At 60.5% G+C, this 22,976-nt stretch overlaps 2 protein-coding genes and 1 long non-coding RNA gene across 22 annotated transcripts in view; 1 reads left to right on the forward strand and 2 right to left on the reverse strand.

The window, feature by feature from the left end:
• LOC112578161 overlaps window positions 1-5,320 on the forward strand; it is a 15,043-nt gene extending 9,723 nt beyond the window's left edge. For all 3 annotated transcript variants that reach the window (XR_003102484.2, XR_006543682.1, XR_006543683.1), the window contains 3 exons: window positions 432-561; window positions 2,527-3,340; window positions 4,641-5,320. This is a non-coding gene — a long non-coding RNA (uncharacterized LOC112578161). The remainder of the gene's footprint in view (window positions 1-431; window positions 562-2,526; window positions 3,341-4,640) is intronic.
• A 4,966-nt stretch (window positions 5,321-10,286) lies between these two features.
• On the reverse strand, window positions 10,287-19,313 carry NSMF (NMDA receptor synaptonuclear signaling and neuronal migration factor). Of its 4 annotated transcripts, none has more exons than XM_025262110.3 (16): window positions 19,016-19,312; window positions 18,549-18,610; window positions 17,781-17,927; window positions 16,182-16,257; window positions 15,390-15,395; window positions 15,013-15,081; window positions 14,131-14,183; window positions 13,705-13,794; window positions 13,074-13,198; window positions 12,901-12,984; window positions 12,404-12,437; window positions 12,219-12,289; window positions 11,988-12,067; window positions 11,767-11,869; window positions 11,530-11,605; window positions 10,287-11,415 (listed from the first exon to the last, which is right to left on the reverse strand). In XM_025262110.3, exons 1-16 carry the CDS (start codon window positions 19,084-19,086, stop codon window positions 11,318-11,320), a joined length of 1,245 nt encoding a protein of 414 aa, XP_025117895.1. In that variant the 5' UTR covers window positions 19,087-19,312; the 3' UTR covers window positions 10,287-11,317. The 4 variants fall into 4 exon arrangements, with proteins under 4 accessions (XP_025117895.1, XP_006062633.3, XP_044782524.1 ...); XM_006062571.4 differs by having other exon boundaries at window positions 17,427-17,927; XM_044926589.2 differs by lacking the exon at window positions 15,013-15,081 and having other exon boundaries at window positions 19,016-19,313.
• A 592-nt stretch (window positions 19,314-19,905) lies between these two features.
• The window catches only part of PNPLA7 (patatin like phospholipase domain containing 7), an 80,577-nt gene continuing 77,506 nt past the window's right edge, over window positions 19,906-22,976 (reverse strand). For all 15 annotated transcript variants that reach the window (XM_044926586.2, XM_044926587.2, XM_025262096.3 and 12 more), the window contains 7 exons: window positions 22,439-22,555; window positions 21,824-22,020; window positions 21,333-21,485; window positions 21,145-21,255; window positions 20,737-20,821; window positions 20,423-20,526; window positions 19,906-20,285 (listed from right to left, as the gene is read on the reverse strand). In XM_044926586.2, coding sequence (XP_044782521.2) covers window positions 20,253-20,285; window positions 20,423-20,526; window positions 20,737-20,821; window positions 21,145-21,255; window positions 21,333-21,485; window positions 21,824-22,020; window positions 22,439-22,555 — 800 coding nt within the window. In that variant the 3' untranslated portion in view covers window positions 19,906-20,252. The remainder of the gene's footprint in view (window positions 20,286-20,422; window positions 20,527-20,736; window positions 20,822-21,144; window positions 21,256-21,332; window positions 21,486-21,823; window positions 22,021-22,438; window positions 22,556-22,976) is intronic.

The following is a 22,976-nucleotide window of genomic DNA, read 5'->3' on the forward strand; positions in this document are numbered from 1 at the left end:
AACTCCATGGAAATGAGTTTGAGCAAAGTCCAGGAGATAGGGATGGACAGTGAAGTCTGGCATGCCTCAGTCCATGGGTTCACAGAGTCGGACACGACTGAGAGACTGAACTGATTGACTTATGTCTGAAGAATCTCTCTGTATTGTCTTTTTAGTCCAGGTCTGCTGCCTTCAAAGCCTCTTAGTTTTCCTTCATCTGAGACTGTCTTTACTTCACCATCTCCACACATTCAACTCCCAGCTTCCTGCAATGGATTCTTTGCTTTAAACAGCCCCTCCCAACTCCCCTTCTCTGTAAAAGACAGTTCCTCTCCTGTTCTCTGGGCTGACCAATGGCTCACCACAGAATGTACACCCTGAATTGTAACTCTTTGCTAGTCCCAAATAAACCATTTTTGCTGGTAAAATAACTGGCTGTTTGACTGTTTTAGGTCAACATTACTTGGTGTCAGAAGTGGGATCCAGAAAGGACCCCTGATAACTCCAATGTAGTGAGCGAACCACTGTGAACTCACAGAGCCCAGGGAGCTCACTGCTTTCTTGCTGACCCTAGAGTTTAAGGTAAGTTTTCTCCTGGACTCAAGTTCCATTCTTTCTGTGTTTTGAGGCTCTCCAGGTGTTATTGGAGATATACCATTTTTGAAGCCTTCATCCTGTATTTAAAAGGTTCATCTTTTCTTAGAGCATTTGTCTGGTGCTGTGGCCTATCTCTTGAAACCAGGGTGTTCCTACTGAAACCGTGCTGCTAAATCTTTTGTCCAGTTCCTTTGGAACTGAGCTATTCCTATTGGAACTGTGCTATTTAGAAAATTTTTTCCTTTGCTGTAGAGAAAAATCTCTAAGATAAGGGATTCTAGTCATTTAAATGTTTTGGTGGTGCCCTCTCTACCCCCTTCAGACAGCTTTATGTTTAAAAATTGTGGTCCCTCCTCAGGCACACTTCTAATTAAATGGACTAACTTTACAAAAGTAATTTAGAACACTAACAGTCATTAGGGGGAACTCTTAAATTTCCCAAGCTTACCTTTCTTAAAGATAAATTGGACAGCCATGCTCTAAAAATTTTCAAAACTATATGGAATTCCTATTATTATTGGTACTTTGAGGTTTCTAAGTGTTATCAAGATTATAAAATTGCCTATTAGCAAAATACAATTTTTAAATTAACTGAGGCAAACAGATAATTGAGATATGCAAAATGGATCCAGAGGTCTCTCCCCTCCTGCCTCCTCTGCCTCTGGACAAAGCAGCCTGTGTGCTCAGCAGTCCTGTGTGCTCAGCACCGTGTGCTCAGCAGCCCCATGTGCTCAGCAGTCCCGTGTGCTCAGCTGCCCCGTGTGCTCACTCCTGTGTGCTCAGCCCAGTGCGCTCAGCAGCCCCGTGTGCTCAGCCCCGTGTGCTCAGCAGCCCCGTGTGCTCAGCAGCCCCATGTGCTCAGTAGCCTCTCCCCCGCCACCTTCTTCGGGCCCTTCTGTTCAGCTTTCACCTCCTCCTTGCCCTCCACTGCCACTTTCTAATTCTCTCACTGAGCTGCCTTTTTATATGCAGCTCTCCCCACTTCCTCCTCCTCTGAACCTCTCAGAATCTGTCCCTGGATTTAACTTTTGTTTTATATTGAAACATAGTTGATTGACAATGTTGTGTTAGTTTCAGGGTACAGCAAGGTGATATAGGTATACGTACACACGTGTCATTCTTTTTCAAATTCTTTTCCCAATTAGGCTATTACAGAATGCTGAGCAGCATTCTCTGTGCTATGAGTAGGTGCTTGGTCATCTGTTGGTTTTCTGTTTTAAATACAGCAGTGTGCACATGTCAATTCCAAACGCCTAGTTTACCCTTCCACTCCTTCTCCCCTGTAACCATAATTCAGAACACGCTCATTTCAAGTTAAGTTTTCTGAGGATCCAGACAAATCCCAAGCTGATGTTCCTGGTCCAAGGCCAGACTGTGAGCCCTAAAGAGGCCCCTGGAGTCACTGAGAAACCCCGCAGGTTTGCTCAAGAATTTAACATTATTACCCAAACCTACCAGCCTGGTTTCCCAGATCTATGTGCTTGTAAAAAGAAAGAAAGAAAGTGAAGTCGCTCAGTGGTGTCCGACTCTTTGCGACCCCAGGGACTGTAGCCCGACCAGGCTCCTCTGTCCGTGGGGATTTTCCAGGCAAGAATACTGGAGTGGCATATGCTTGTGGGCAGGCACAAGCCAAACACTGGATGAAGTTGCCTCATGGGAACATCCTGAAAAGGGTTTAGAGAAGCAATCCCCAACTTTTGGCAAGAGGCTAGAACACTTAATACAGGACTCCACCAAGTAATTACAGTAGCCTTCCCTTAACCAGCTGATGGGAACAACGGTCAGGCCTGCACCCCTATTCATTCATTAGGCTGAGAGGCCTTAGAAAATATCACGCTGGAATTTCTTTCTCCCGAAAGGGGAAGTGATTCTAGGATGTCAGAGTAACAATCAAAACAGTCAACCAGGTGAACTAAGTGACCTTCACCGCCTTTGCTTTGCCTCTCACAGTCCTGGGCTGTTTCTGGAGACACTGACCATCTGTTCCTATTGAATCAGCTACCACCCTCCTTATGGGCAACAACTTCAACAGATTTTGGCAAAACCCACAGCTCTTTCAGTCAAGACTCAAATTTAAGTCCCTCGAATCCTCTCCCCAGAACGAACCAACAGGCTTAAGTAGAGAAGGTCCTCCAGGTTTAAAGCCCGTGACAGAGTTCCAGGGCTCAGGGCCTCCCCACCCCATACATACTGCTAAGCGGAACCTGTGAGAAAGCCCAGGGGCTGAGGATGGAGGTCTGTCTAGGATCTGCAGGCCATAATCAACGCTGCTGCCCCTCAGCACCCCATTGTTCTTAACCCCCACCCTCTACAAGCACCCACTCCTACTGAAAGCAACATTTCACCATAACCGACCTACGCGGTGCACACAGCAGCATTCCAGCTGGCAGAGCGAGTGCCCTCCTGCCTCCACCCGGGAGGATGGTAGCACACCTGGACAGTGGTGCCCCAGGTGTCACCAAAACACCCTCTTTTTTCCATAAATCTTAAAAGCTGACTTGGATGGCATCGTGTTTTTTGAAGTCTTGACTCCGCTATGATACACAGCTAACCTCTGAGCAGCACGGGTTTGAACTGCGTCGGTCGTCTTATGTGCAGCTTTCCCGATAAAGTCTACAGTGCTGCTGCGGCTGGCTGGCTCCTGCTCCGGGAGCGCAGATGCAGAGGGCTGACCGGAAAGTGGCGCTCCGTTCCCCCATCGTGCCGACTGTGCGGCCCCCTGGATGGCAGCCCGCCACGCTCCTCTGTCCACGGGATTTCCCAGGTAAGCATACTGGAGCAGGTTGCCGTTTCCTTCTCCAGGGGATCTTCCTGACCCAGGGATCAAACCTGGGTCTCTTGCATCCGGGTTTTCAACTGCACATGGGGTGGGTGCCCCAAACCCCACATTGTTCAAGGGCCAGTTACACAGGAAGTCTGCTTCTCCGCTCTCCTCAAACGTCGTCACAGGAAGCCATCATCCCACTGTTAAAACTTTTGGTCTTAAAGGAACATAAAGTCTTCAAGGAAAAACTGAGGTTCCTCAAACTCAGGATAGATATTTAGGGAACCTAATCTTGAAACAAGGGTAGCAGTTGGATCCAGGTACACTTTGCGGCATCCTGAACTTCCCCAAGCCAAAAACTAAGCCCCAGTCATGAGGTTTTACTTGGGTTAGCTGGATACTCTTGAAATTGAATTCCAAATTTCTCTCTTATGGCCAGCCTCTATGTGCTCTATGAAAAGTGCAAACCAGACTGTTTGGGAAGATCAAGGGGACCTGCCTTTGAGAGTTTGAAGAGAAGTTTAACAGACTACTGGCCCTTGACAGCCTAGTGATCAGCTTCCCTGTCCATCTCTGTATGTGAGAAGAGAATGTCCTTGGAGGCTTGGGGACTGTCACTGCCCCATCGAGTGCTACAGCCGGGCCCTGTGGCTCGGGGACGGCCCCTTGTCTCAGGGTCACTTCTGCCGCTGCCCTTCCGGTCATGGCCACCAGAGAAAGAGCCACGGGACCCCGTTAACCATCTTTGCACCCCAGGCAGTAGAAGCCCCCGAGTTGTCACACACGCCACACTTTTTGGTTAGCCACGCCAGCTCCGGTGAGACCCTGCTGCCCACAGCTCCTCACGCAGCTCCTTCACGTTGTAACAGTCCTCGGCCCTCCGTGCCACTCCCCTCCTTCTCTGACCAAACACCTCACGCCTGTGTGGCCCCGCCAGTCACTGCCGACTCCCTGGCGGGTCACGGGGGCTCCTTTGCCCAGGGCAGCCTGGCCCTGGCTCGCCGACAGCGCCTGCTTGAGATGACACAGTGAAGACTGTGTTGGGCGTGCTGCTGTGCCTCCTTCCCTCCTGAGGCAGCCAAGGCAGCACCTTGCCTTTCGGCTGCTTGGGCCCAACGGGCTGAGCTACATGCTCTCAGTCAGGCTTGTGCTGTAGCCAAGGGCAAACCCACCATATGCACACCCATAGTCCATGTGTCTCTGGGGCCGCCCAGGACCCTGGGATACTTAGGGAAGCAATGCGGTTCCTTACTTCTAATGCGCTGAGATTAAAAATGGCTCTTCTGTTTAAATCTAATAGATGCCACACTCTCACCAGCCGCCTTGGTCATCATCAAGACGCTGAGCGTGACTCATCCCAGACTTGACTCCCTGGAGGCTAAGAGAATCCATCTCACTGATATTTCGTGCAACAACACTGCTCTCAGAGGAACCACTGGCCACACTTCTGTTATGGTCTGAAGAGATGCTCCCCAAATGACAGCCCGAGAAGGCCAGCGTAACAACTGGCCTCAGAAAAAGACAAACAGTATTGAAAATCCAGTGACTGTTGGTTCCATAAAAAGAACTCTGCAGCTGCTGCTGCTAAGTTGCTTCAGTCGTGTCCAACTCTGTGCGACCCCATAGACGGCAGCCCAGCAGGCTCCCCCATCCCTGGGATCCTCCAGGCAAGAGTACTGGAGTGGGGTGCCATTGCCTTCTCCCAAAAAGAACTCTAGCTTGGGCCAAATATCAATCCAGCTTCCTGAGGAATTCTAAGATTTGCATTCCTTAGTACATGCACTAAACCATAGATCCACTGACAAAACGATAGCCTTCATGAACCAACACTGGTGGGGAAGTATTAATAAGGCCTCAAAAAGTGCCTGCCTGGCTCATCTCATCTGTCCAAATACAATCCGGGGAAAGTCGCTCCCAGAGACTCTGCATCGCCTCACGCCCACTGGAGGTTTGGCAAATGTGCTTCCTATTGCTTCCCTCTCCCCACTGATTCAAACACGTTTGTTATGATCTGTCTGTTTTCTGGACCAAAGTTTGCCCTGAAGATAGGCCACTGCTTCTTCCAAGGCTAACATTTTGTTAGGAAAGATGACGTTTCCCTGGGGAACACCTCTCAAACGTCACAGTGCCCGGGCGCCCGTGTTGCCAGTCTGGAACTTGACTAAGCTGCACCATTTGGCCGGCTTTACACTGTCACTGACTTACATCCTCCAGTTCACAGGGTAACTCGAGGGCATTAATGGCACTTTTAAAACCCAACCGGCAAAACTTACAGAGACTCTCCAACTACTGTGCCCAAAGCATTGCCATTTACCCCTCTCAGACCCACTCCCGTGGGAACCCACCAATTCTCACCCTTTGAGCCACTAGACCTCAGGTGTACCTGAGACCTGCCTCTTTTGACCCAGGGCTGATACAGGGAGATATACGTCAATGCTTCAAAGACCTGACTGCCTCTGTTGGAAATAACTGTGCTCTGGAAGGGCTGTCTTTTCACAGCTGTTCCGGGAGATGAAGAGCTTAAGTATCACGCCTGCAACCCAGAAGGACCCCCTTCAGCCTCTCTGGAAAGGCCCCAGGCAGGCACTGCTCACCAGCCTGTGCTGCCAGGCTCCAGGGAAGAGACTCTGGATCCAGGTGACACGCCCAAAGAGAGTGCCCACCTCTGCACACCAACTGGAGACCTGAAAGTAAAGATTTCCTGGAACTGAAGCAGGCCACATCTGAGCAGACGTCAGAATCAGGCTTGTTAGATGGTCTGAAATTCACACACCTCTCTCTCATCTGGACTATTAACTAACTCTGCAATCTTATCAAAATTCATGGACTGGATGTGTAACCTGCAGGCTGTATGACTGAAAGTCTTTCTCAAATGAGAAAGTCTCTGATAACCCAGTATTGGAAATCAACTATGCTTCAATTTAAATAAACAAGGAGTCCTTGCAGTTTCCCTGTTTGGGGGAAGGTCATCAGCTATCGCCTGACGTCACTCCTGCGCCGCGCCTTGTCATCAGCTATCGCTTCACGTCACTCCGGCGCCGCGCCTTGCCATCAGCTATCGCCTGACGTCACTCCTGCGCCGCGCCTTGTCATCAGCTATCGCCTGACGTCACTCCTGCGCCGCGCCTTGTCATCAGCTATCGCTTCACGTCACTCCGGCGCCGCGCCTTGTCATCAGCTATCGCCTGACGTCACTCCTGCGCCACGCCTTGCCATCAGCTATCGCCTGACGTCACTCCTGCGCCGCGCCTTGTCATCAGCTATCGCCTGACGTCACTCCTGCGCCGCGCCTTGTCATCAGCTATCGCCTGACGTCACTCCGGCGCCGCGCCTTGTCATCAGCTATCGCCTGACGTCACTCCTGCGCCGCGCCTTCTCAAAGGCTTATTTCTCTCCGAGTCGAGCGTGCCCTCGCTGCAGTCACCGCTCTAAGACACACTTCCGAAGGGAAATCCCTGAGAGCTCTGGCCTAGCCCTCTGTTACTTGAATGTGCCCTCCAGAGTTTTCCAACCTCTCTTCCAAGAGGGACATGACATCCAGGAAAGGCCCTCCCTGGCACTGACAAAAAGTCACTGAATCCATTTAAAAAATGTGTTGATAAGCAACGCTTTTGGAGGAAAATCTTCATCAAAGAGGGGCAATGTGAAAATTGGTAAGCAGAAACCTTGTTTAACGCGAGGCCAGCAGGGGGCGCTCTCAGCCCCACCGAGGGTCGGTCTCAGTCACGCCCGACCCTCGGCGACCCCCGGACCGGCGCCCGCTCCTCGGTCCGGGGACTCTCCAGGCAGAACTGGGGTGGGGACCTTGATCTTCCCGCCCAGGGAGCAAACCCAGGTCTCCTACACGGGAAGGAGACTCTACCACCAGCGCCGCCCGGGAAGCCCCGAAGGCCTGCGGCGCAGCCTCGGTCGCAGACCCCACGGGGAGGTGCAGACCTGCGCCCCCGGCGGGAGATTTTCTCCCCGCCCGGCAACAGCTCAGCCAATGAGAGCTTGTCACAGTGCGACCCATGGAAAGCCGCCACACTTCCGGCTCCCGGCTTCCTCCAATGGGCTGTTTAGAACAGCCCTTCCAACCCCCTTTATCTATGATAGAGCTTTCTTTCTTTTGTTCTCTGTACTTGCTTATGGTTCACCTTAGTTTTCTCGCTTGCATTCCAATTATTTCCTGTTCCCAAATAAACCCACATTGCTGGTAACAACTGGCTGTTTTATTATTTGAGCATCTTGACAACAACTCTTCCAAGTCTTCGTCAGATAATTTCAACACCACGGCTTCTCATCCTTGGCACCTGCTGGCAGCCTGTGTCTGCTGGTCAAGATCTCTATGGCTCTTCCGGTCTGTAATGTTTCGAGTACCCTCTATGAGACTGAGGTCTTGTCTCTGGCCTGTGGAGAGTGCTGGGGATTCAGCCACACTCTAAGGGTGGGTCTGGGAGTGGGCTGGGCTGCTGCTGCAGGTGCTGGTTGGATTCAGCCCACACAGCCCTGGGAGCAAGGCCAGGGACTCATAAATACCTTTGCAGGTGGTTTTCCTGTACTTTACAGATCCTGGTTCCCACCCCCACCAACAGTTCCCTTCCCAGCCCTTGAGCCTATCTGATATACACAGCATGTCTAGTCCACGTGACTGTCTTCCTGGTTCTCAGACAGACCTGGCCCAGTCTAGTGACCACTGCAAGGGCTGGGACCAATGGAGGGTGCCTCCCACCGTGGCTTTGATGATTGCCTTCCTAATCCTGATCTCTGACTCCTCCCTGGGAACTCACATGAGACTCTGGACACAAACCTATTAAAGGAGTTGTTGGTACAGCGTGTCCTTTCTGGAAGCAGGGCAGATGGTGGGTCTGAGTTTCATCCTGATGGTGATGGAAGGTTCTAAACAAGGCAGATGTGCTGCGGCTCTGTCCCCTGGGGCACACATCCAGAGCAGGGCATCAGGTGCGCGGGGGACACTGTGTGGGGTTGTGGGGGTGAGCGTGGCCACATAGGCTGGGGTGTGCACGCTGCAAGGCTTGGAGAGCAGGAAGGTAGAGAGGGCAGGCCAGGGCCACCTCCGCCCATGCTGTCCCAGGAGGTGAGGGCTGGACAACAGGCCTGCCCGGGTAATTAAAAGGGTTCACGTGTCACGGGAGGTGAGAGGAACACACCCATCTGTGTGACCTCTTCAGTTTAAACGGAGAACGTGCAGGCCTCTTGCGAGCCCAACCATCCTTTTCCCTCACAACCCCACCCGGGAATGGTGTGCTGCTTCTGGGACGGCCGCGCCCGTGACCTGGCTGCCCCCGTGACCTGGCTGCCCCATGAATGGTGCAAGCCGCGGCACATGGACACCCACGCAGGAGGCCCCGGTGGGAGGCGCTGGCTCCACGTTTACCAATTACGTTTTAAGCGCTATTGTCAGATTGCTTTCCAAGAAGTCTACAGCAATTAATATGATCTCCTCCCCACACAGTCACCAGCACAGGGTGACTCAGACCCTTTAAAATGTTTGCAAAGCCAACAGGCAGGACACATCTCTCCCTTCACTGGCTTTTTACAGGCCGTTTGATTTCTTTCTCTGTGAGGTGTCAGTTCAGCCCCCACTCACTCTCCCTGTGGGCTGTGTCTCTTTGTTAATATAAACCTTTGTATGGAAAGGACCTTAATCCCTCATGTGCATGCTTGCTCAGTTGCTCACTTGTGTTCAACTCTTTGCAATCCACGGACGGTAGCCTGTCAGGCTCCTCTGTCCATGGACTTTTCCAGACAAGAAGGCTGGAGTGGGTTGCCATTTCCTACTCCAGGGGATCTTCCCAACCTAGGGATGGAACCCACGTCTCTTGGCAGACAGACTCTTTCCCATTAAGCCCCCGGGGGAGCCCTTACCTCTCCCACTAGGTGCCAGCACGTCTCCTCAGCGCCCCCTGGCGGCTGCTGCTCCCAGCTGAGGTGGGTGTGCAGAGGCTGCAGACCTGAGGTTGCTTCGGCACCCCCACCCAGCCTGCCTCCAAGTCTGCCACCCCCTCCCTCTGTTCTTTCCCCACAACGCTTTCCGTGTTTACACCGCTTTGCTCCTGGGTACCTTCTGGATTTGACGCCCCCTCATCACGCTTCTGGTGGTTCTGTGCGTGAGGGAGAGAAGCTCGTGGACCAAATGCAAGACCTCAAGTCTTCCGAGGGCACACCCTGCCAGCCCTGATCCACCAGGCTGACCCTGAAGACTGTGGGGGCAAATCTACTTGCTGAAGCAGCCCAGATGGACTCCAGCATCCCCGTGGGAGGTCAGGAGAGGGGCGGGGGCATGTGACAAAGCTTCTGGCAGCCCCAGGTCAGGTCTGCAGGTGGCGCAGCCATCGTGCCGCCTAAGCCCAGGCTGAGGTGGGTGGGTCGCACTGGAGGGCTATCCGCCTGGCTCCTCGCCCAGACTTTCATCTAGACATGAGTTCTCCTGGCAACATCACCCCCTTCCAGGCCACCAGCCTCCAGGTCCCCAGGACCCCCGGCCTCCCAGCCCTCACTCAGGCCACCATGGGCAGCCTCCCACCCTCCCCAGCCCTTGGTAGCCCAGATGAACCCACCTGCCACCTGTTGATCTGCCCACAGGCAACTGGACCAGAAGCCTCCAGGGAAGCCAGGCCCAGCTGGACCCAACAACATCCTGGTCACTGGGTACAGGGGGCATGGCACATGTGGGGGTGGCCAGCCGGCCCTGTGATCACTTCCTGGGCTCCCCTTGTGGCCGCACTGCTGACCACGTGGCCCTCAGCTCTGCGTGCAGGGGTGGGGCAGAGGCTGCGGGCGCAGTATCTCTGCCCTCATCTGCAGACCACCCGCCCGTGCCCCTCAGTTCGGGCCAGGGTGCACAGGCGGTCACCACAGCAACAAGCTCAGACCAGCAGGCCCAGAATCTTCTGGGTCCGGGGAGGCAGTGGACGGCGCTGAGAGAGGAGACCCACGCAGTGGCCGCAGCAGAGGGTCAGATTTAATGGTCACTCTACGGGGTGTCGTACATTGTTCAGAGCCCGGCACGAGCCCCCGACTCCCCTCGACGGGGGGCACAGCCGGGTTTCTCAGACCAGACTCTGCACAGGGGGGCCAGCCCCCGAGCGCCAGCTATGTACAAGGGCCCGCCCACTGGGCCACGGGCAGGCTGTGTGCGCACAGCCCAGCGGCTGCCCCGCCCTCCCTCGGGCCAGGCTGCGGGGGGTCCAGGCCCCCATGCGGCAGGCGGCAGGAGTTTCACCCGCTAGGACCCAGCCCCTGCAGGCCCCGCCAAGACCCAGGCCCCTGCACCGGGACAGGCCTTCAGAGCTCGGCTGCCAAAAGCTGAGCCGAACAGCAGCGGGGAGCCGGTTGGGTACAGGGGGCCAGGGAGCAGGCAGGGCCTGGCTCGACCCAGGGCGCCCTCCGAGTGAAAGGAAGGCGTGTCCCCGCTGCCCCCGGGCACCCCCGCGAGCTGGTGCCGCGGTCAGGGAAGCAGGGGCGAGGGCAGCGCAAGCACAGACCATCAGGGACTCGGCCGGGAAGGAGCCAGGCCGGGCAGACGGGCCGCCCTGGTGCTGGTGATCGGATACGGCAGGGCTGGGGAGCTGAGGCAGAGGGTCCTGGACACACGTTGAGCCGGGCGATCTATGCCATGACTAGTAACTCAGCACTTAACTAGTTAACTAGTAACGCTGCTTCCCTTTGAATTGTCTCAGGGGTTGTAGAAATTGCACTTATTTCTATGAACCTGCAGAGGCGCCGCCCCAGTGCTGAGCCTCCAGGCGAGGCCCGGGCAGCATCCGCCAGCCGCGGGGGCTCCTCCGGGGCGCGGGGGCGGTGGCCGCTGAGACCCGTGGTGCCGTGAGGACCGGAGCCCTGGGAGGGAACCTGAGCGACGTCTGAGATGCCCTGAAGTGGCCGTGAAGACCGGGACCCACGCGGCACCGGGCAGCTCGCAGCGGCCCAGCCTGGCGCCGGTCTGAGGGAGCGGCCGGGCGGCGGTCCCGCCCCTCACAGAACGTCCTCAAAGTCCAGCAGCTTCGAGTGCTGGCGGCTCTTCCACAGGCGGTACAGCCGGAAGTCAAAGTAGGTCTCGATCATCTGCTTCCCTGAGGTGGGAGGGGCGAGGGCGGGCTCAGCCCCGCCTCCGGGACACCCCGCCCCGCCCCGCCCCGCCTCCCCCGCGGGGACACCACGCCCCGGCGGGCCAGCCCAGCGCTCACCTTGAGCCGACAGCTCCAGGGGCGACTCGAAGATGACCCTGTAAGGAGTCATGAGGGTCCTGAGGTTCTGGAAGAGCTGAAAGGAGGGAGTGGACTCTGAGTGCAGGGCAGAGCAAGACAGCGGCGGGGAGAAGCGGGGATGGGGAGCAAGAAGCCCCAGCTGGTGAGGCCAGGCCCGGGATCTCTATGGGAGGGCTGAGACGGAAAGGGAGTCTGCAGAGAAGCGGGGTGCTGTACCTTCTCCCCATTGGGGTTCCCCAGGACGTAGCAGCCCATGACGTGGATGACGTTCGGCTCAGGGTTCACTTTGCTCATTAAGCGGCTCAACCGCTTCCAGAAGCTGGTGGGGAAGGGGTGGTCACAGGCAGCCTCCAGCCCGACCCCCAAGTGAGAGGGGACATGGTACCCCAGCAGACACTGCCCCCTGCCCCCCAGCCCCCCGGGCACCCCCTGCTCACTGGATCATGTCCTCTTCCTTCTCCACTTTGGCAAAGGTGGCCACCTTGTTCTTGAGCAGGTACAAGTGTCCTGGCCCACCCTGTGAGAGTCTGCAGTTAGTGGGATGGGACTGCACCCTGGGGGTGTCCAACCACTGTTCCCTCAACATGTGCAGACGCAAACGTGCATATCTCTGGAGGTGGCATCCTCCACCCCTGCCCCACTCCCGGGCAGGAAGGGCTGAGCCCTACCTGGCAGAAAATCAGCATCTTCCAGATTTTGGCCCCCTTGTGGTAGATATTCAGCTTCTTCTCTATCTCCTCTGGGGAGGGAGGGGTATGAATGCTGCACCCACCGTCCGTCTGCGCCTCACCCCCCCCCCCCCCCCCCCCCACCACTCGGAGATCAGAAGGCAGAGGGGTCAGAGGGCACATACCCAGGATGTCCTCGAAGGTTGCATGCTCATGGTCCTAGGGAAGACAAGATCCCAGGTTAGAGCCCCTGTCGGGCACTCGACCCGAGATGGGGCTGGGAGTACTCAGGTAGAAAGAGGATGGGGATAGTGCCCCCAGTCAACCCTGAGACGGGGCTGGGAGCACTCACGTAGAGGAGGGGCATAGTGCCCTACCCGACCCTGAGATGGGGCTGGGAGCACTCACACAGAGGATGAGGATAGTGCCCCACCTGACCCCAAGACGGGGCTGGGAGCACTCATGTAGAGGATGGGGATAGCGCCCCACCTGATCCTGAGACAGGGCTGGGAGCACTCAGAGGAGGGGGATAGTGCCCCCACCAGACCCCAAGACGGGGCTGGGAGCACTCACATAGAGGATGGGGATAGTGCCCCCACGCGACCCAAGATAGGGCTGGGAGCACTCACATAGAGGATCGGGACAGTGCTCCCCCACCCAACCCCGAGACAGAAGCACTCACGTAGAGGATGGGGATGATGGCGGGGTCGTCCCTGCGGATGATGGTGGGGATGTACTCGGCTTTGGGCACTTTGGAGGAAATGAGCTGTGGACAGGGGAGGCAGTCAGGGCCTTGGCCGTCCTGGAGCCCCCAGCCCAGCCCCAGCACTGAGCAGTAGCTGCTCCGGGCCTCACCATGACCTTGGGTGGCACGAAGCCCTCAGTGTCGCAGGCTACAGCCTCCAGGCCCTTCTCAGCCTCCCAGTCCAGGTCCTCGAAAGCCTCACCCAAGGTGCAATGGGAGCTCTGCAGGTCACTACCTGGAGGGCAGGACGTGCCACCAGGCTGAGGACCATCTGGAGTACCACCCGCCCTGGCTGCAACCCCAGAGATGGGCAGGGGACAGAGCCAGCAAGCCGTGTCCCAGAGGGCCCTCCAGGCCAGCGAGAAACCCAGGGCAGGTATGAGAGCCAAGCTGAGGGCAAGCCGGGCTGCTGCCACCAGCTGGAGGCTGCCTGGCAGGGAAGGCTGTGGGCCCTAGGGCAAGTGTCAGCTCCAGCCCGGTGTGCCTGGCGTCTGGGCCAAGGAGAAATCAGGTACTGCAGGTCTCCGGCGTTAGGGGCACCAGGCAGGGTAGCCAGAGAGCCCTGGCCCTTAGTAACCCCTACCCAGAAGACTGGAGGTATCAGAGCGCCCTCCTCAGCCCGATAAACCGAGGTCCAGCGGAAGCGCAGAAGCCTAGCCGTCCGGGTGCTGGAAGCCTGGGGCTGGGGGCCTAGGGGAGCCTCTGGGGAAGGTGGGCCGGCCTGCGGTGCCGGGCACCTACTGTCTCGGGAGTCGTGAGAGGTGTCGGCTTTCATGGGGGTGGGGTCGCTCCAGGACCGGCTGAAGCTCCGCTCGCGCCGCTCGGCGAACGCTGCAGTGAGAGCAGAGCCCGTTAGGGACGTGGCCTGCAGCAACGGGAGGTGGCTGGGATAGGGGGCTGGGCAGGACGCGGGCCGGCGGGGTCTGGAGGGTGCAGGATGCCGCTGCGACGGGAAGGGTAGGAGAGGGGCAAAAGGCGGACCGGGCAGGGTCGGGAGACACGGGCGGAGTCTGCGTGAAGGGGCGGGGCCCTGTCCTTTGGGCGGAGCCTGGGCGTGGGAAGGTGCCCGGTGGCGACACCCGCCTTGGGGGCGCAGGGAGCAGCGCGCCAAGCCCCAGTCGGCCAAGAGCAGCACCGCCCACCCGTCCACCTCACTCTGGGCCTTACTCTGGGCCTTCACCCGCCGGCTGCCGACCATGCGCAGGTGTTTGCGGAAGTTCCTAGGAGTGGAAGCACAGGGGTGCTGGTGAGGGCTGCCAGGAGGGGTGAGCGTGCTCCTCCTCCGTGCTCCCCTCCCCGACTTCGTCCCTTTCCGTGAGGGGTGCCCTCCCGGCGCCCCCAGCTCTCCCACAGGCCAATCCCACCCGGTCCTCTCTTCCCCGAGTCTCCCAGCCCATTGGCCGCTGGGACACAGGCAAGGTTATCAAGCTTCCTGTCGCCCCCCACTCTCCTCCCAGGACAGCTCCATTGGTGACCTGTGCACTTGGTCTCCCATCCCTGCTGCCCACCCTTCCCTTCCCTCCGTGCACCCAGGCACACTCTGACCACCCCCAACCCCCTTCTCAAGGAGTCAAGAGTTCCTGCTTCCCGCGCATGATGGCCAAGGTGCGAGGTGGGCTTTGGGGCCAGCAGATGCCCCCACTCCTGATGTTGTGTCCCTAGGCCGCCTCAGAGGCAGGTCTCTTGAACTCCCAACTTTGTGTCCTGCCAAGGCCCCATTTGCAAGACAGACAGTCAAGCTTCCTGGACACATCTGAGGTGGGGTTTGGGAGGATAAGCCTGCCTGCTGATCCCGCTGCTCTGGGCTTCAAGGGCCCGAGAAAGGCACACGTGGGCCTGCTGGCTGCGGGTCAGCTCAGTGTGTCCCCAACACACAGGCCTGCGAGCTCAGGCCACACGACCCCTCCTGCCTGCGCGCGTCCCCAGAGCAGGGCCAGGCCAGTGGTCGCCACCGCCCTTCCCCATCAGGTCCACTGGACTGGGGGGGCCCAGGCTAGACCAGAACAGACAAGAGACAGACCCTGGTGGCGAGTGGCTGGCAGGCCCTACCTCTGGATTACAGACGCGGAATCATTCTCCCGTTTCCGGCGCTTCCTCTCCGCGTAGCCCCTGAACACCCTGGGAAACCGCCACGAGTCAGCACTGCCCTTGGCCGCAGGCAGGAGGGACAGACGTGGGGACGGAGGCTCGAGAACGGGGCCCGCAGGCACCCAGGGCCCTGGGCCAGACAGAGGGTCCCAGCCTGCCTCGCCGTGTCCTCAGCCCAGCTCCCCGCAGGCCCTGGTGCAGCTCGGTGCTCGCCAGGACCCAGCACGCCCTCCTGGTCAAGGCCCAGGTCCCTGGCCTGCCCCGACCTACGCGGGGGTGGGCGAGTTCCCCAGGGACCACCACCACACCCTCAGGCTCAAGGTCCTCCTGGTACTTACGAGATGCTGGAGTCCCAGCGGGAAATGGCAGCGTGAGGGAGAAGACACAGTGAGCCGAGACCCTCAGACCTCTGACCCCACGGGGCTAGTTTCCTTCTTGTCCCTGACTTGAAGGGTCCCGCACAGGCACCCCAGGGTGCCTGCTATGCCACGGGCCAGTCCTTGAAAGGGCAGCAGATGCTGAGGTTACGGTGGCCCAGGCCACCAGATGCTGCTCAGGCTGCTCAGAGGCCTGACTGTGTGCCTTGCCCCTGCTGGGACCCGCAGCAGAGTGGCCCCTGCTCAGCCTGAGGGCGGCAGTGCACGCCCCAAGGCAGCTTGCAGGGAGCGTCTTCAGAGCGGGGGACACTGCAGCAGAGTGCCGCCCTGGAGGGAACTCCTCAACAGAACACCCAGCTGGGTGACGGTCAAGAGCACGGCCCCCAGGGGACTAAGCTGTGATGGCTCGCGGTGCGTGGAAACGCAAGGAGGCTGCTGTTTGGAGCATGCGCAGGGCAGAGCTGGGCAGCAGCCCCGGAGAAGCACCCCTGCTGGTGACTGCATCAGCCGCAGCCCCCCGCCCGCTCCCCAGGAGACGGCACCGCGCGGGACAGGGCAGTGTGGACAGGACAGGGTGGGGGTGGGGGTGGGGTGCAAGCAGCCAGGCCCGCCTTCCTGCAGGCTGACACTCAGGCAGAGCGGGTGGAATGGGGGCGCTCGGGAGCGGCCGCCCAAGTGGGCTCCGGGCAGTAGCTCCTGAACAGCATGAAGAGGCCCCTGGCCTGGGCCCCGCGCACAGCAGACACAACTCACGCTTGCATAGTTGTGGTTGCTGTCTGGAAACTGAAGAGGTTTTCCTTGGGGAACCAGGTGCGGATGGGGACGTCATCTGGAAGAGGCCAAGGGGGCAGTGACTAGGGTGGCTTAGGGGTTCCTGAGCCCTTTCCCACCTGCCCAGGGCGGGGGGTGTTCCTGAGCACAGGATTCCCTAGACCTATCCCGGGGCAGGGGGGCGGGGCCTGGGGGCGGGGCCTGGCGCCGGGCCAGCAAGCTCCAAGGCCCGCTCAGCTGTTCAAGCCGCGACAGCTCAGCGGCTTCGTGACGCTCGTCTTCACTTGGCTCTCCCCCTGCTGCTGCCCACAGCGGACACGTGTTCCCCAGAAAGCACAGCCGGCCTCCAGGGCACCCAGGAAAAGCACTGACTCGTCGCCTTCAAGCCAGAGGGGCGGGGCAGGGACCGTGGCTGCAGGCTCTTCTGGGGCTCCAGGGCTTTCTCTGCCGCCCAGACACTCTGGAGTCCACATGGTCGGCCCTTCCCTCTCTCAGACCTTCCTGGTGGAGGCCCTCACCAGGCAGGGAGATTGACGCTTCCCAGAGGCCTTATAGCCACCAGACAGGGTGGTCGAAGGCCACTCTATTCTCTTCCCTGACTGCATCCCAGAACCTGGCCTGTGTTCCTCAGAGGACCACGAGGACCTGGCGATGCCCGCACCCCTGGCCTGTGCCCTGATGCCCCGCTGGACTGCTGATTTGGAGGCTCAAGAGGTGCCCAGAGAGCACACGGGGGTCTGCCAGGTAGAATTCTGCTCTTCCGGAAGTGATGGGCTCGGAGCCCAGAAGCATGGGGACCACCTGAATGTCCCAGGCAGCTTCCTCCTGACAGCAGGCCTCCAGGGCTCCTCAGCCATGCGCATTGCTCGACAATCCTGGTGGGGGGCCCCACTAGCTGGCCAGGCCCCCTTGGTGAGCAGGAGTCCCACTGGGTGGGTGCCAGGGCAGGGACTGTCCCCCAAACTCCCAGAAGGCAGCCCCACCTTTCCACTCAACCAGGCTTGCTGCCCGTTCCACCCTTAAGACCCTCCCGGCCCCGTGCTAGGGAAGCAAGCCTGGCATGACTTGGTGCTGGCAAGCCTGAAGCCAGCCGTGAAGCCTGGCTGGGCGTGGGGTGTGGCGGCAGGACGCCACCTGCGGGCGGTGACCGGGGCACCCGCACTGTCCGGGCCTCCTGGCGCTTGCTGCTGCAGAGGGGGCTGCCCGGGCCCCCGCCCAGCCCCTCACCAGACACTCGGTCAACGCTGTACATCCTCTCCAGCTTCTTGCGGCGGCCGGGAGCCTCAGGCAGAGGCGGCTGGTCCACCCCAAAGGCCTGAGGGGAGGGGCTGGGGGCGAGCTGGGCGCATCCGGGACACTCCTTGGAGCCCTGGCAGCTGCCCGCCCAGCTCTGGCAGGGCCTGCTGACGTCCTCGTGACTGCCGCCCGGGCTGGCGCGCAGGGGCTGGCTGTGGTGGTGGGGGTGCTGCTCCCGCTGCCGCCGCCCCTTCACCACAGCCAGCTCGATGGCCTCGGCCTCCGGGCCGGGCAGCAGGGCCGGCTCCCCTGAGATGGTGTACACGCGGGGCTGGGGGCCCTCACCAGCCGGCTTCCCGCTGGCAGCCTCCTCCGGAAGGCTGCCCTCATATCGGCCGTTGGAGATGAGGGAAAGGCGGCGCTTGTTCTGAGGGGCTGGCTGCATCTCGGGGGACCCGTCGTGGCCAGAGCAGGCGTCAGCCAGCAGGTGGTCTGGGGAGAGGCTCCAGGTGAGCTCGCAGCCTGCTGGCCCTGCCTCCCGTCTCCTGGTGCTCTGGAGGCAGGGCATGGACACCCAGCGGGTGCCTGGCCCACTGACCAAACCCTGGGCCTGAACAACTTCACAGAAGGGCTTTCTGAGCTGTGCCATGCCCCAGAGGTTCATACTTCACTTCCACCGGGGCCCCAAGCCCGTCTTCTGTGCGTGTGGGTGACAGACTGTGCTACCTATGGGTGATGGGGGGCAGGAACAGGCAGGCCACCTCCCAGCCTGCCACCGCGCCCGTGTGCCCAGTGCCAACTTCTCCCCTCCCCCCCACCAGCTGGCCCCCAGAGACAGTGGTGCCAGCCCTGGGGGGTGCCAGGAGGCCTGTTGCCATGCCAACGGCCCAGGCTGGGTGGGTGCCATGGTGATGAGTGACTCGCAGCTCCTCCTGGGGCTCTGGGCCAGGGAGGGCAGGGGGCGTGAGGAAGCCAGCCCAGTAGGGCGGTAGCTGCCCGCTCACTGCACACAGTAAGCAAGGGCCGTGTCTGCGGGGCAGCAGGCAGCACGCCCTCCCCTAGACTAGCAGCTCTGGGTGGACCAGGTCCTGGCCCTGCCTCGCGTGCCCCTACCTGCACCATTCCGGTTTTCGGGGTGACTCTGGGACAGGTACTCGCCAAACGCTCGGGCTGCTCTGAGGGGGTGGACAGCGAGGTGCACCGTCAGGGCACACCACCCACTCTGGCGCCCCCAACCCCCACCCACGCCCTCTGCACCCGCAAGGGAGGGCTCAGGGGTCATACCCAGCAAGCACTCCCATCCCACCCCAGACCGCCCAGGGCTGACAGGTCGCAGTTCCGGGGACCCTTGGCGCCCCGCGCATCTTGGCCGGACCTGCAGGTGGGGCCCGGGTCTGCTTTCCCTCCAGCCCCAGCCGCCCAGTGCGTGTGGGGGTCGTGAGGTCGGGCACCTGGCCCACCGCAACCTCAGGGAGGGGAGCCGAACGGAGGTGGGGGCGGGCGCCGGCTACGCGCATGCTGCAGGGACCGGGACGGGGCGGGGGCGGCGCTGGCCCCGGCGGGCGGCCCTCCGCACTCACCGCACTTTGGCCGCCACCGAAGACATGGCCTCGCTTCTTAGCGCCCTCCTCCGGGAGGCGACGGCGCCCATGATCGAGGCGGCGGCGCATCCCCAGGCCTCAGAGCGCGCCCCGCGCCCGCCGCCTCCGTCGAGGGTGCCGCGCCGCGCCGAGGACTGGGATCAGGCTCGGGCTCGGGTTCGGGGTCGGGACCCGCATGGCAGCTCCGGGGCCCTCCACGCGCCCCGCCGCACCGGACTGAACTGCCAGGCCTGGGGGTGGCGCTCCGCCCACCGCGACGTCAGGGAGGTGGAAACCCCGCCCACCTTGCGTCAGAGAGGGGTGGGGCCCAGCGAAGCCCCGCCCTCCCCACCGGCAATGGGCGGGGCCGGGGACCCGCGGCGTGGGGCGGGACCAACCAAGGCTCTGCCCTCTCGGCGCTGCCCCCGGAACCGGGAAACCGAGGCCTGCGGTCCCCTGGATACAGGGTCCCAGGCCCTTTGGTCAAGGGGCTCCCTGGTCTCGCAGACCCACGTGCCCCGCTCGGAGACCTGCAGGGACCGTGGACCCCAAAGTCAAAGGCCTGACAGATCTATTTTTTTGTACAAAAGGACTCCCTGGCGCTATTTAATGATCTGAAAAGCAAAGTGTCCGCGTCATCTTAGGGAAAAATTTTGTGTGTACAAAGTAGGAAAAACGCCTCAGATCTCTGGGGGGCTTCATGCTTGGTTGGGCGGATACCAGCCCCATCCCGACCTTGGGTGCCCTGCCTGCCTGGCTTGGGGTCCCACGGTCCCACGCGGTGACCTCACAGGCAGGCAGGCAACCCTATACCCTGCAGGGTCAGGACTGTGAGCTGCCCATCTTGGTGGGGCCCCCGGCCCCAGGGACCTCGGCACAGGGACCACATGTCCCACATAATCAGATCTAGCTTTATTGACAGGCAAAGCAGAAACACGAGGGCTCCAGCACGAGAGGCCCCAAGGGCTGACACAGCCCCGATGACTGCTGCGTGTGCAGAGGATGTCAGGGCCAGTGGCCCTCCAGGAGAGGCCAGGGCAGAGTGGCCCCAGAGTGACACTCCACACAGGGCCCCAGTGGGTCTCCCTGGCAGGCTGGAAGAGCTGCAGGAGCTAGGCACTCTGAGATGGAGCCACGGGAGGTGCTGGCTTCAGGGTGCTTCAGGGTGGAAACTTCTACCCATCTTAGAGAGCTGGGGTGCTGAGGAGTCCTCGGGTGTTTTGGGGGAAGCCAGACCTCAGTGTTGATGCCGAAGTGAGGGCTCATCCTCCTGTTAGTAAACAGCACATGGTCAAGGTCAAGGTGGGGGCAACCCTGGAGGGCAGCGGGGAGGGAGCAGCTAGCCTGCTTTGGAGCCCTCAGCGCGCGTGGCTCAGCCAAGGGGCACAGGGTGTCCAGGCAGCTCACCAAGTCGGAGCCCTGGTCGGCTGGGGCGCTTTGGAAGTCAACGTATGCGTCCTTGGGGCCTCCCAGCAGCACCTCCTCAAACTCAGTCTGGTAGTCAGATTCATCTGGGCAGAGAGCAGGGCCATGTGGGTCACCTCCTGAGCAGGGGCAGGGGCCATACACAGGCAGGGGTCCCGCTGTGCAGCCAACCAGGTCTAGGGGCTGCCAGAGCCAGCCTGGTGCCCAGGGCAGCTTATTGAGAGTGAGGGTCAGCAGGGGACACTGCCACCACCGCCCCCAGCTGCTGGGCATGTATGTCTCGGGATCCACCTCACCGTGCCCGGCAGCCACCTCGGCAGGCTCGATGCGTGACACAATCCCAGCAAGGTCCGTGAAGGAGGCGTTGGGGCAGGTGAGGACCTGGGGGCGGAGGCGAAGAAGACATCTGGCCTCTCCTGACTGCACCCGCCCTCTCTGTGACCCTGTGGTCCCAGCCTCTGAGTCAGAGGGGGGCGTGGGTGATGGCTAGAGTCCTGAGCAGCCCCACCCCAGTACCTTCCTCCCGCCACGAGCACTTTCCGGGTGGAGAGTCAGAAGAGGCCCCTGCCTTCTGGCCCCTGGGAGGGACAGGGGGCACCTGCCCTCCTGAGTGGCTGAGTGGGGGTGCCAGGTGCCACAGGGTGAGGACTGGGCACCAGAGGATGGGTCTCGGCAGGGGAGTGGCCACCTGCTCGGGCACTCACGTCACACGCCTTCATCTTGCTCGTCCCCTGCCGGTCCTGCAGCATCTTCTCCAGCACACCGCTGCGACCCCAGATGTCAAACACTGTCCGGCCATGCTGGTACCCCACCTCCTGCACACACACGGGAACCCCATGATGGGAATGGGAGCGCAGGGAGGCCCAGGGGTGCAGCCAGCCTGGACACTCACGCAGATCTCATCAAGCTTGCTGAACTCCAGGGTGCCATAGCTGTCAATCGGAGGGCGCAGGTACTCGCAGTAGTCGCTGCTCTTCACCATCTCCAGCTGCCGGACGCAGCACACGTAGGCCAGGCGTGTCTGGATCTCAGCCATGTTCAGCACCTGCCGGGCCGCAGCACTGGGTGTGGCTGTCCTGGCCCCACGAGGCTCCTGGCCTCCGTCTGGGCACAGCCCCTGTTTCCTCCCTGGCCCCTCCAGCCCCTCCCCTCCCCCATGGGGAGACTATTTCTGCTGGACCTGGGGGAGGGGGCTGGGCATCCACCAGGGGGTCTGGAGCCTTTACACATGTCCCCCTCCCCAAAGCTGGTCCTAGGCAGGCAGGGACCATCCCCCAGGCTGGACTCAGAGCCTGGAAGACACTACTCCCTCCCTGCCCGTCTCAGGGACGTGGGCACCAGGGCGTGGGGAGGAGCGGCCAGAGCAGGCAAGGCTGGGCCCACCTTGACCTTCGTGGCCAAGGGATTCCAGCGCTTCCACAGGAGCCACCATCCCGAGAGTGCATCCCCGTAGTTGGTGAGGTCTGTCTCATCCCGGCTGCCCACGTCAATGGCGATCACCACCTTTGCCCCCATTGACCTGGCCACATCCGCTGGGGAGGAGGTGGCCTGGTGACCAATGGGGACAGGTGTGCAGAGCCCTGGGTGGGAGCACAGCTGAGGGGAGGCTGGGGTAGAGCTAAGGGTGGGGGCAGAGCCTGAGAGGTGCTGGGGGAGCACATGGGCCTGCGGGGCGGGTCTCCTCTCCACTGTCACACCGGGGCCTGTGCAGGGGCTGGCGAGTGTAGAGCTGTCCAACAGGTGGCCGGCGTGCCCCAGGAGGGGCTGTGCCCACAGCAGCCCTGACACCTGCAGGCTGTTAGTTCTCGCTGTGGGCACAGATGGGCCCTAATTGCACCGACCGCCACTTGGCCTTGATCCGAGCTCTGAGCACTGCGGAGCCGGCAACGGAGCCATCTGCTGGGAGTGTGTCTGCATGCCTCCTGCGCTGCCCCGCCATCGGGCACACGGAGCCATGGGGTCAAGGCAGGTGGGCGCCCCTCCCCACCCACCCAGTACCTGGGAGGTTGTTGATATAGCCCCCATCCATCAGCAGGTGCCCATCTTTGGGGTCGCAGAGTGGGGGCATGTAGCCCGACAGGGACATGCTGGCACGCACGTACCTCCACAGTGATCCTGGAAGGGCGTGCAGAGGAGTCCGGGAGAGGGAAGCAGACTTCCGCTGCCATCAGCTCAGAGCCTCGCCCAGACAGGTCCTGAGCCCCCTGCACACCTGGCCCGGCAGAGGGTGCCAGGCCGGGCAGATGACACCCTTCCTGGGCACCCTCCTCCTTGGAGGGATCTGGTGGGGCTGGACTTGCTCCGGGGCTCCCCACATCTCCCCTGGCCACGACTTTCTGCAGGCTCTGCCACCCCACTCACTTCCAACCAGACTCATTTCAAGAGGCTCCCCAATACCCTGGCCTGGAAAAGGGCCCTCAGCTGCCCACCCATGGGTTGGTTTTCCCCGGGATCCCCATCGAACAGTGCCAGACCCTGAGTGCGATCTGTACACTGCCATGACCCTCATACTCCACTCTGACCCCCATCTCCACTG

The sequence above is a fragment of the Bubalus bubalis genome, chromosome 12 (assembly GCF_019923935.1).
Source record: "Bubalus bubalis isolate 160015118507 breed Murrah chromosome 12, NDDB_SH_1, whole genome shotgun sequence".
NCBI classification, from domain to species: domain Eukaryota; kingdom Metazoa; phylum Chordata; class Mammalia; order Artiodactyla; family Bovidae; genus Bubalus; species Bubalus bubalis.